We start from the raw sequence: 13,140 nt of genomic DNA on the forward strand, positions 1-13,140 counted from the left end.
CATGATTGCTCTGGCATAATGCATAAAGGAGTTTCTTACTTGAAAGCACTTCATCTTGGCCCTCGGGTAACAGTGAACATTTATTAAAATGATTAATTGCTATCATCTAAGATTTACAGTTTTCAGTAATAGTAGTAGAGATTATATTAGTCTATTAGCTGAACATGTATTGATCTTTAATTATATCCTAGCCATTGTTTTCAATACTTTCCATGTATTTTTTTTTTTTTTTTTAAGATTTTACTTATTTATTTGAGAGAGAGAATGAGAGACAGAGAGCATGAGAGGGAGGAGGCTCAGAGGGAGAAGCAGACTCCCTGCCGAGCAGGGAGCCCGATGCGGGACTCGATCCTGGGACTCCAGGATCATGACCTGAGCCGAAGGCAGTCACTTAACCAACTGAGCCACCCAGGCGCCCAATACTTTCCATGTATTAACAACTAATTCAGTCCTTTCAACAACCTTTTGAGGGTTATTATTAGCCCTAACTTTCAGATGAAGTGATTGGTAAAGGTCACACGTAGAAGTTTTGGATCTAGGACTAAAACACAAACACTCTGGCTACAGAGGTGTCAGCATATATGTCCATTTGATGTGTTATAAAAGCTAATTAAAGGGCGCCTGGGTGGCTCAGTCGTTAAGCATCTGCCTTCGGCTCATGTCATGATCCCAGGGTCCTGGGATCGGGCCCCGCATCGGGCTCCCTCCTTCTCCCTCTCCCACTCCCCCTCTTGTGTTCCCTCTCTCACTGTGTCTCTCTCTGTCAAATAAATAAATAAAATCTTAAAAAAAAAAAAAAGCTAAATAAGTGTTCGGAATATGAGGGGCTATGTGTGTGTGTTTAAGTATATACATAATTGTTATTTATTACATCAGATATTTACAACACTTAAATTCATTGTTCTCTTCTTTTGTTGATAGTAAAAGTGAAGAGGAGAAGAAAATGTTCCTTTAAAAAACTTTCATTATGGGGGCACCTGGGTGGCTCAGTTGGTTAAGCGGCTGCCTTTAGCTCAGGTCATGATCTCAGGGTCTTGGGATGGAGCCCCGCGTCGGGCTCCCTGCTCAGTGGGGAGCCTGCTGCTCCCTCTCCCTCTGCCTGCCGCTCTGTCTGTGCTCTCTCTGTATGTCTCTGTCAAATAAATAAATCTTTAAAAAAAAAAAACTTTCATTACGGAAATTTTTAAACATGCTCTCTGTGAGTTAGATGCAGACCCACATGTTTAACATTTATTATGTTGAATGACCAATGCTAGCATGAGAGGGACGCAGTGCCAGTACTTGGCCTGTTTTTAAACTAGTGTAATAACTCTAGTCCTACCTTTCAATGTGTGCTTTTTAAAAAAAATAAGTAGCCACAGTGAAGTATTCGAGCCCTTGCACTTCAAGAAAGCTGGTCTTTATTTCCAGTTGTCTGTCGGTTCTGTTTAAGATGGATGTTAAAAACTTGGAGCCTGAAAGAATTCTCAATCAAAAAAAAAAAAGTAGAAAGAATAATGCGGGCGCCTGGGTGGCTCAGTTGGTTAAGCGACTGCCTTCGGCTCAGGTCATGATCCTGGAGTCCCGGGATCGAGTCCCACATCGGGCTCCCTGCTCAGCAGGGGGTCTGCTTCTCCCTCTGCCCTCTTCCCTCTCGTGCTCTCTGTCTCTCATTCTCTCTCTCTCAAATAAATAAATAAATAAATAAATAAATCTTTAAAAAAAAAAAAAAAAAGAATAATGCAATGAATCCCCAAGAATCCATCATCTGACAGTAATGGTTACCAACACTTTGTCAAACATGTTTGATTTATTTGCCCCATAGTTATTTAAAGCATCTTCCAAGCATTATATTTTGTATATAATTCAGTATGTAGTAAAATTTACTTACATTTTTTGAAAGCAACTTATTTAAAAATAATTATAAGTTCACAGATTCACAGGAAGTTGCAAAGATAGTAGAGCGGTCTTGTGCCTTTTGCCCACTTTCTTCCAGTGGTTACCCCTTACCTAATTAGAGTCTAATACCAAAATCAGGAAATTGACACTGATACAGTATATGTATATGGTTCTTTCTCATTTTATCATGTTTGGATTAGTGTAACCACCACTAAGGCAACTTACTTTTGGTAAGCTTAAATCATTAAGAAATGGGGGCACCTGGGTGGCTCAGTCAGTTAAGTGGCTGCCTTTGGCTCAGGTCATGATCCCAGGGTCCTGGGATCGAGCCCCGCATCGGGCTCCATGCTCAGCGGGGAGTCTGCTTCTCCCTCTCCCAGTCCCCCTACTTGTGTTCGCTCTCTCGTGGTCTCTTTCCCCATCAAATAAATTTTAAAAATCTTTTAAAAAAATCATTAAGAAATGTATATGCCTATATATGTTTATGTTGGCTCGTTTTGTTGTAAGAAATATGGCTAAATAAGGAAGTGTAATAGCTATACAGAGACGTATTTAACATACACCTCATTTTAAAGATAGCACATCACTTTTGCAGTAATGAAAAGTTTTATCTTGTTTATATGTGGAATTTGAACAGGAAGAAGAGGAGTATGAAACTAAAGGAGGACGTCGGAGAACATGGGATGATGATTATGTACTCAAGCGGCAGTTTTCTGCTTTGGTTCCTGCTTTTGATCCTAGACCTGGTCGTACTAATGTTCAGCAGACGACTGATCTAGAGATTCCACCCCCAGGTACTGTGTATTTTAGTTTTGTGATTTATTTTGAACAGATACCAAATAATGTTATATGTAATCAGGAAAGTAAGTCGCTACTTATATATGCAGGTTGTAAGTAAAAGTTTTCAAAAAAAGAAAAAAAACTACATATCAGCCACAAGTCCTTAAAATATACAGATTTTTTATAAGATTTTTTTTATTTATTGGAGAGAGAGAGGGAGAGCGCACAAGCAGGGGGAGGAGCAGAGGGAGCCCGATGCGGGACTCGATCCCAGGACCCCGGGATCATGACCTGAGCCAAAGGCAGACGCTTAACCATTGCACCACCCAGGCGTCCTGATACAGATTATTTTTAAAGGAGCAAATTGCAGTTCTTTAAAAACACGGTGTTCTGTGTTTGCGTAATTTTTAAAGGAAGGCTCATTTAAAGGTAGATAATTTGTATTCTCTATTCTACTGGATCAAAATTGCTATGGATTATTCCTATTCTACTTTGGAAAGTTGTATAGTAGTTTCATTTATGGTCTTGAGTTAGTCAACCTGGTAACTCTCACAACTCTGTTTTGGTTGTAATAGGCACACTAATGATCCCCAAAGGTATGCAGGTCCTGACCTCCATAATCTGTGAATAGGTTACCTTAATATGACAAAAGAGGCTTTGCAGATGAGATTAAATTAAGGATTTTGAGATGGGGGAATTATCCTGGATTATCCAGGTAGGCCCAGTGTAAACATTAGTGTCCACATAAAAGCAGTACAGGAGGGGGGGCGCCAGAGTGGCGCAGTTGGTTGGGTGTCAGACTCTTGGTTTCGGTTCAGGTCGTGATCTTGGAGTCATGAGAATCAGCCCTGCATCGGACTCTGTGCTCAGTGTAGAGTCTGCTTGAGACTGTCTCCTCCCTCGGCCTCTCCCCCTCTGCGCTCTTGCTCTCTCTCTCTGTCTCTCTAACGTAAGTAAATAAATTTTTAAAAAAAAGCTTAAGAGGAATACAAGAGGGTCTGAGACAGAGAAGGAGATTTGACAACAGGAAGCAGAGATCAGAGTGTTGAGGGGCCATGAACTGTGGAATACGGGCAGCCTCTAGATGCTCGAAAAGACAAGCAAACAGATTCTTAGAGCTTCCAAAAGGAACAAAGCCCTGCCAACCCATTTAAGATTTCTCCCTTCTAGAACTGGTTGTTTTAAACCACCCAGTTTATGGTAATTTATTAAAACAGGAATAAGATGCTAATATACTGAGCAAATCACCTAATTTGTGTAAGCCTGAACTTTCTCATCTCTTACATGGAGAAAGTGATAGTTTCTATTTGACAAGGTAGTTAAAAGCTTTAAATGAGGTAAAATATATAAAGTGCCTAGCATGGTACCTGATGTATGCCTCAATAAACATCAGCTATAATAATCAGTATATTATCCTTAAGGAAGACTTAAATGTTGATTAAGTATGGCATGTATTTTTTACTTGATAGAATGATACCTGTGTTAAATAGGGGGAAGTAAGTATGCTTCATTGTATGATGTTCTATGGTGAGTTTGCATATAGGCTGATCAAGATGTTCCAAGATCCCTTCAAAAAGAAAAACCTATGCTACAGAATATAAACAGGTACAAATTTTCTGTAGAGCTCTTCAGCAATATATTTCATATTGTTACTACCAGAAATCTATAGTAAAGAAATACTGGCTCTGCACCCAGATTTATATACACTGATGACTACACAAGTATTATTTATATTGTCAGAAAATTGGAAATGACCTTCATTATTTCCAGTAACAGGGATATGGTTCGTTTAATGGAATGTCATGCAGTGAATAAAAGTAATACTTCAGAAGATTATATCATGGTATGAGGAAAAAATTGCTGAGCTAATGAAAAAGAAGAGTACACCACCAAATACACTATGTACCTATTTGTGTGTGGTAGGGGGCGGTACCTCACAATCCACTCATTCAATGTGAGCAGAAGGTTGACAGTTCATTGACTAGAGTCTGTGGTTTTCTCTGTATGTAGAGCTATGAATAATTTTAGTGTTCTGATTTATAAGAATAAAATGTTTCTGAAATATTCATATAGTTAGCATGTGTTTTCTTAAAACAATGAGAGATCCCTATCATATGCATAAATTCAGCTTTAATGCTCTGTCTTTAAGTAACCTAGGTATGTTCCCATTTTCTAAAAAAAAATTGTTGAGGCCAGAAGAGTCTTAAGTAGCTGATGTCTTTACTAATATCTGACAGAAGAATTTAGATTTCATGTAGCTTTGTCTCCCGGTACAGTGTTCCTTATGGCCTGCTTGCTATAGTGTAATTGTTTTTGATGTCTTCCATATTTTTAGGAACACCTCATTCAGAGCTCTTGGAAGAAGTTGAATGTACTCCGTCACCTCGATTAGCCCTCACTTTGAAAGTAACAGGTCTTGGAACAACTCGTGAAGTTGAATTACCACTCACCAATTTCAGATCAACCATTTTTTACTATGTACAAAAATTGCTTCAATTGTCCTGTAATGGCAGTGTGAAATCAGATAAACTTAGGCGTATTTGGGAGCCAACATACACGTAAGAGATTTTAACATAATGTTTTAAGTAGGTATTTTCATGATGCATCAGCCTAGAAGCATTGTATTTCTGTATTTTTTACTATAGAAACAGAAAATATTTGGTTCTTGTTCTCTTGGTTTACAACGGGATAAGAGCATTTCTGACTCCTGAGGTAGAATGTTTTAAGGTTTCAACTGAAAGTAACTTTAGAAATAAACTAGACTAGTATCTTATGTAATAAATGTTGAACTCTTTGCATTTGTGTATGAGGTACTAAATATTTTCTGTTTTTTGTTTTGGGGTTTGCGAGTTAAGCCTACCGCTCTTTGTTCATTCATTCATTGAACAAGTAATTAATAATGACCTTGGGCACATTTAATGTTTTGGTGGCTCATTCTGTTAATCAGTAAAATGAGCCTGGTTGTGAGGAATCAGTGAATTAATACATGTAAAGTGTTTTCAGTATTGTCTGGGTGCTCAGTATTACCTATAATAATTATTAATTATTATTTATTATTTAATAACAGCTTAATATGTAAATGAAATTTTAATCATCCTGTAAATCTTACTTTTATTTTTCTGATGTTCTCTTAACATCATTGATAATTTTTATGTAATGTCTAATAAAGTGATCTAGATTCTTTTGAGATAAAACAGAAGGCTATCAAGATATTTCTCCCCACCCTGTTCAGTTTTTATTGGCGTTTCAAATTTTATCTCCACTGCCTTATGTGAACATAAAGGCTCCTGGTCCTTGTTTTTCTTATCCTTTTTTTCCATCTAGACATAGAAGCGCAAACCATTTCTCATCTTTTTTTATTTTTACAACAATAAATGAAAGTTATAACACATGATATAGCATATTACTTTATATCTTTAAAGATCCTAGGTTTGACAAACGTATGCAATCTTTGCAATTATGCTAAATTTATAAATAATAACTCTTTTTCAGGAATATGATTTCTGCTGCTTTCCCCCATGTTTAACAAATTCAATTTTTTTTTTTAAATAAATTGTCCCTGAGTTTAATGTTTAAGCATATGGCTAATGAATGACATCATTCATGTATTTTTTAAAGAATTGAAGCCTTACTGGAAATAACCACAAATCATTTGATTTATGAATTAATGTGAATAATATCTTCATGTTTAGAATCATGTACAGAGAAATGAAGGATTCTGACAAAGAGAAGGAAAATGGAAAAATGGTAAGTGATATTTAAATGGATCTTCTTGGCTACTTAGTGAAAAAAAAGGGAAAATAAAGAAAAACAAACACTGTTTTAATTGAATATTTGAGGGGGAAAAATCACTAACATGGAATTCTTTAGATGAGGTTAAATGCATGATTTTAAAGCTACCTTATGTAATGCATGTGAAATAGCATAGACTTTTAATCAGGAAAGGCCAACATTTGGTTTTTCCTATTGTAGGGTTGTTGGTCTATAGAGCATGTGGAACAGTACCTTGGCACTGATGAATTACCAAAGAATGACTTGATAACCTACCTGCAGAAGAATGCAGACGCCGCTTTCCTGCGCCACTGGAAATTAACTGGCACTAATAAAAGTATTAGGAAAAACAGAAATTGTTCTCAGCTCATAGCTGCATATAAGGTATATATTGGCATCAAAACACAATTGGGAATGGCTTTGTGCTTTGTTTGCAGCTTTTAAAGATTCTTAAGAAAAAGAGGTTCATTGGGACATGTTTAAAAAATGAGGTTGAATTAACATTGTTAATATGCCAAGTACTAAAACTTCAAATATGATTTGTGGTATTGGATCTAAAAAGTACATGGTTTTAACTGTGGCTTACGGTGGTTATAGTTTATTTGGGAATGGTTTAGAACATATTGATTTTCAACTTGGGTAATAGTGTTTTTATTTAAAAAGAAGGCAATTTGAAAAATTTCAGCATTTTCAAATACTTATAGGATGATACAGTGCTTTTCTCGAAAATGTGTTTAATGGCTAGTTTTACTAATTGTTTCTATAGGATTTTTGTGAGCATGGAACAAAGTCTGGATTAAACCAGGGGGCCATTTCCTCTCTTCAGAGTAGTGATATTCTTAATTTGGCAAAAGAACAACCTCAGGCCAAAGCTGGCAATGGACAGAATTCTTGCGGAGTAGAAGATGTTCTTCAGCTTCTGCGTATTCTCTATATAGTTGCAAGTGACCCTTATTCAAGAATATCCCAAGAAGGTCTGTAAGAATCCTTGTTTCATTTCTGTGTCATTTTTGAAAGGAAGTCCGTTTATTTATATCTTTATTAATTTTATTAATTTTACAGAAGGCGATGAGCAGCCTCAGTTTACTTTTCCACCAGATGAATTCACTAGCAAAAAAATCACAACAAAAATCTTGCAGCAGATTGAGGTAATAAAATCAGATAGTTGAACTCGTTAGTCTGTAACTTTTAGACTTTCAAAGTATTGTCTCTTCTTTTTCTACTTTCCACCATCTCTACTGTTAATCTCTGATTCGTTGATTTAGGCCATATGGTCCATTGGCATTAATTTCTTTCATTACTTTTAAGAAGTGACTCCTGTTTTTCTTTTTAAATAATTGTATGATGACATTGTTATTTGTTAATTTGCAGGAACCACTGGCATTGGCAAGTGGGGCTCTACCAGACTGGTGTGAACAGTTAACCAGCAAGTGTCCTTTCCTAATACCGTTTGAAACTAGACAGCTTTATTTCACGTGTACAGCATTTGGTGCATCAAGGTAGGAAGTACTTTTATATTTTTTTTAGTGTTATATAAGCTCAAAATGTACAAATATACTTTATGTCAAGACTGATGGAAGGACTATATTATCTTGTTTTCTTATAAAGAGTTGTAGTGTTTAAACGTTTTTTTTTATTTCTAGTTGGATACATGCTCTCCTACAGTTGACCCTTGAACAATGTCAGGGTTAGGGATCCCAACCCTCCCTGCACAGTTGATCATATTTAAAGATCTTATTTATTTGGGGGAGAGAGAGAGTTCATGAGTGGGGAGAGGGAAAAAGAGGGAGAAGCAGACTCCCCACCCAGCAGGGAGCCCAATGTGGAACTCGATCCCAGGACCCTGGGATCATGACCTGAGCCGAAGGCAGACGCTTAACAACTGAGTCACCCAGGCGCCCTTATTTATTTATTTTAGAGATAGGCAGCATGAGCAGGGGGAGGAGCAGAAGGAGAGGGACAAGCAGACTCCATGCTGAGCACAGAGCCCGAAGCAGAGCTCGATTCCATGACCCTGAAATCATGACCTGAGCTGAAATCAAGAGTTAGAGGATTAACCAACTGAGCCACCCAGGCGCCCCTAAAGATTTTATTTTTAAGTAATTTCTACACCCAACATGGGGCTCGAATTTACAACCCCAAGACCAGGAGTTAACATGCTCTACCAACTGAGCCAGCCAGGTGCCCCCAAAAGAAAATATTTTAAAATCAGTAGCATTTTAATGATGGCTTTCAGTTTGTATCACAGTAATAAAGATAGCTTAATGATTTTTTAGTTTCTCCATAGTTAAGAAATATTCATTTGTAATTTTTTTTTTTAAGATTTTATTTATTTATTTGACAGAGACACGAGAGAGGGAACACAAGCAGGGGGAGTGGTAGAGGGAGAAACAGGCCTCCTGCTGAGCAAGGGCCCCGATACAGGGCTCGATCCCAGGACCCTGGGATTATGACCCGAGCTGAACGCAGATGCTTAACGACTGAGCCACCCAGGCACCCCTAATTTTATTCTTTTTTTTTAAAGATTTTATTTGACAGAGACAGCGAGAGAGGGAACACAAGCAGGGGCAGAGGCAGAGGGAGAAGCAGGCTTCCCACGGAGCAGGGGGCCCGATGCGGGGCTCGATCCCAGGACCCTGGGATCATGACCTGAGCTGAAGGCAGACGCTTAACGACTGAGCCACCCAGTCATTTGTATTTTTATGTATCATAAGTTTGTCTGTTTTTTAAATTGAAATATAGTTGACAGGCCATGTTACATTAATGGAAGGTGGTGTACAACAGTGATTCAGCAACTGTGTACATTATGCTGTGCTCACAAGTGTAGCAACTGTCTGTCACCCATACAATGCTATTAGTATCCTATTGACTGTATTCCCTATGCTGTTCATTTCATCCCCAGTTTTTGTATATTTTTGTGTCACATGGGATTGGAACCACAGACCTTTATTTTGATCTGTTAATTACTAAAGTAAAGAGGAAAAATACCTAAGTATTTTCTCAATTTGTTTAGGAAAATAATAAAGGGGTTTATATGTTTTAAGAGAGGAAGCAACAATTTATGCAGTAAGAAAATCTAATTCTGTTGCCTAATAAAATACTATTTTTAAAAAGAATAGTTAAATCTTTGAATTACATTGCTGGTTTAATAGTACATTCTAACTATTACTGAATGGTAGAGCTACATAAATATTTTTCTATTTTAGAGCAATAGTGTGGTTACAAAACCGACGTGAAGCCACTGTGGAAAGAACAAGGACCACCAGTACTGTCAGGCGAGATGATCCTGGAGAGTTTCGAGTGGGTCGTCTCAAGCATGAAAGAGTAAAAGTCCCACGTGGTGAATCACTGATGGAATGGGCTGAGAACGTCATGCAAATACATGCAGATCGGAAATCAGTTCTTGAGGTACCTCACTCACATATAATTTCTTTTAGTATGCAGGAATGACAGAAAACCAGCAAACCTGTATGTTCCACAGCATGCAAACTACAGTAGATAGAAATGAAAAATGGAGAGGGATTTCTCTGCCCTCTATGCAAGGCCTTTCCCTCTGATAGAGCATCTTTTATAAGAGGATGTCAGCTCACCTCTTCAGAGGTCAGGATCTTGTGATTTGATGAGCAGCAAAGAGTATCTTCACTCTTGAGGTGGGAAAGTGCTTGGTCTTTTTGAAGGACATTACTCCTTTCTTAACAAAGCCTGAGCCGAATAATGGCACTCACTAAGGATTCTTTTTGATACTCTGTATTTTACCTTTATATTAAGCTCTGCTATTAGATATCTGCAATTTGGGAGCATACTGTTTTATAATATTGTTAGACTGTGCTTGGCATTATATCATTGGCCTGTGTTGAGAGATGTTATGGCAAATAACAGTATAAAATTTAATATCCTTACTATAGAGATGTTACTGTAGGCATTGTTGATTATATCCTATATACCTGTTATTCCCTATATGAGGGACAGTGGAAGAAATCTCTCTCATAAATGTGAACCAGCTGCTTATTTTATCTTTTTTTTTTAAGATTTTATTTTATTTATTCGTTTGAGAGCACGAGTGGGGGATAGAGGCAGAGGAAGAGGGGGAAGCAGACCCTGCTGAGCAGGGAGCCCAGTGTGGAGCTTGGTCCTCATCCCCCCTGAGATCAGGCTCTGAGCTGAAGGCAGACGCTTAACTGACTGAGCCACCCAGGCGTCCCTTAGTTTATCATTTGAATCAGAGACTGATCATGGCAAATATGATACATCTCTAGAAAATATATAAGGCTTTTAGGGCTTTCACTTTAAACTCTCTTTGCCTTCATCTTATTCTTCAAACTAGATCAACCTCAATTATTTTATTTTTTTTAACCATGCACTATATGTTTTTATAAGCTGCCTCAAATCACTTGTGGAGTATGTAGAGTATGGATAAAAGCCTTTAAAGTGATTGCCTAAAGTCAGGAGTAAGTGCAAGAGTTTAGGTTTTAGTGTTACATAGACACACATACACAGCTGTATGCCACTTTTTCCTCAAGCAAATGATGTAATCTTTTTATCTAAAATTTGGTTTCCTTTGGTGTAAAAAAATGAGATGAAAATCTATTTTATAGGGTTGGTGTGAACATTGTGTGTGAACATTGTGAAATTAATGAACAATGTGGTGAACAATGCTCACCACAGTGTTTATGCAGTGGTGTACAACAAACACACTTTTTAGAAAAATGGAATAAAACTTCTGTGTTGTCTATAATGTGTTGTGTATAATATTCTACTGCTGTTGCGGGGTGCCTGGGGTGGCTCAGATGGTTAAGCGTCTGCCTTCGGCTCAGGTCATGATCCCAGGGTCCTGGGATGGAGTCCCACATGGGGCTCCTGGCTCAGCAGGGAGTCTGCTTCTCCCTCTCCCTCTGCCTCTCCCCCTGCTTCTCCCCCTGCCTCTCCCCCTGCTCATGCTGTCGCTCTCTCTCTGTATCTCTCTGTCTCAAATGAATAAATAAAATCTTAAAAAAAAAAAAAAGTTCTACTCTTGTAAAAAAAAGACGTATTGGCAAGAATGGGATCATTTAAGAAAAATTTTTTAAGCTCACTTGTCCCCACAATTTGTTTACATTTTAGGTTGAATTTTTAGGAGAAGAAGGAACTGGCTTGGGCCCTACATTAGAGTTTTATGCTCTGGTGGCAGCAGAATTCCAGAGAACTGATCTGGGAGCTTGGCTTTGTGATGATAATTTTCCAGATGATGAATCTCGTCATGTAAGATTTAGTTGCCATTTTGTGATTATTTGTGATTCTGCTTTTAGTATTAAAAATAGGTTATGCTTTCAGAATTTAAGCCAGGCTTTCTGACTCTCTTTTTTATTATTGATTAGATGCTATTAAAATGTTCTCTCAGTCACCAAAAACTATTTAATAAAAGGTGTATACATAAATACTTTAACTAAATTGATGAAGATGTTTAATATTTATACATCTTTTATCTAATTTTATTTGTATTTCTCCCTCTAAAACACTAGGTTGATCTTGGGGGTGGATTGAAACCTCCCGGTTACTATGTGCAGAGATCATGTGGACTGTTCACAGCACCATTTCCACAAGACAGTGATGAGCTTGAAAGGATCACGAAACTCTTTCATTTCCTTGGAATTTTCTTGGCCAAATGCATTCAAGACAATAGACTTGTGGACTTACCTATTTCTAAACCTTTCTTTAAACTTATGTGTATGGGTGACATTAAAAGCAATATGAGTAAATTAATTTATGAGTCACGAAGTGATAGAGACTTACACTGTACTGAAAGTCAGTCTGAAGCTTCTACAGAAGAAGGTCATGATTCACTCTCAGTAGGAAGCTTTGAAGAGGATTCAAAATCAGAGTTTATTCTAGATCCCCCCAAACCAAAACCCCCAGCTTGGTTTAATGGAATTTTAACTTGGGAAGACTTTGAACTAGTAAACCCACACAGAGCCAGATTTTTAAAAGAAATTAAAGACCTTGCTGTCAAGAGGCGTCAGATTTTAAGCAACAAAGGTCTTTCTGAAGATGAGAAGAACACGAAATTACAGGAACTAGTGCTAAAGAATCCATCAGGTTCTGGGCCTCCACTTAGCATAGAGGATTTAGGGTAAGTTTTTTATACATGTTTGTCAACCTAATGGATGAATAAGTTTTAAAGCTTTTGTTTCTTTGTCCCCACTAATAGGCAGTGTATGAGTTCAGTAGTCTGTTAAGAACAATAACATGCTGTAGGAAATATTACTGATTTGAATCTTTGAATAGTTCATACTATAAAGACAACACTCAGAATACCAGAACATAGTGTATTAAATCATCACATCTCTGGAAGATTATCTGATTTATCAAATATGATTAATGTATATATCTTACAGGAAAGTCCAAAGCCAAAAATATTTTGAGAAATCATGGCTAGTTAATATAGTGTACTTGGCAGTGCTCAAAATAGTTTGGTCTGTATGTAGGCCTTATGCCCAATGGCTTAGCTAACTCAAATGCTACACATCTTTTGATAACACTCTGTTAATTTGTATACATGTAATTATTATACCCTTAGTATGTTTTACTATGATTTTGGGCTGACTGAAAGTCTTGCTTTCTTCTTCTTTCTTTCTTAGTTGATAATTCTGAGAGGTTTTGTTTGATAATTTACTATATATTCAAGGTTTGATTTCAGGGTAGAGACAGAGCGTGAATAACTTAGTGAAGCAGTAG

At 37.4% G+C, this 13,140-nt stretch overlaps 1 protein-coding gene across 1 annotated transcript in view; it reads left to right on the forward strand.

Annotated features, from left to right (window-relative positions):
• HECTD1 (HECT domain E3 ubiquitin protein ligase 1) overlaps positions 1-13,140 on the forward strand; it is a 90,687-nt gene that overhangs the window by 71,753 nt on the left and 5,794 nt on the right. The window contains exons 29-38 of the mRNA XM_021695579.1: positions 2,516-2,672; positions 4,994-5,216; positions 6,351-6,405; positions 6,631-6,813; positions 7,196-7,403; positions 7,492-7,577; positions 7,801-7,928; positions 9,636-9,837; positions 11,530-11,667; positions 11,928-12,535. Of these exons, the coding sequence (XP_021551254.1) occupies positions 2,516-2,672; positions 4,994-5,216; positions 6,351-6,405; positions 6,631-6,813; positions 7,196-7,403; positions 7,492-7,577; positions 7,801-7,928; positions 9,636-9,837; positions 11,530-11,667; positions 11,928-12,535 (1,988 nt within the window). The remainder of the gene's footprint in view (positions 1-2,515; positions 2,673-4,993; positions 5,217-6,350; positions 6,406-6,630; positions 6,814-7,195; positions 7,404-7,491; positions 7,578-7,800; positions 7,929-9,635; positions 9,838-11,529; positions 11,668-11,927; positions 12,536-13,140) is intronic.

This window comes from Neomonachus schauinslandi, chromosome 9, assembly GCF_002201575.2.
Source record: "Neomonachus schauinslandi chromosome 9, ASM220157v2, whole genome shotgun sequence".
NCBI lineage: Eukaryota > Metazoa > Chordata > Mammalia > Carnivora > Phocidae > Neomonachus > Neomonachus schauinslandi.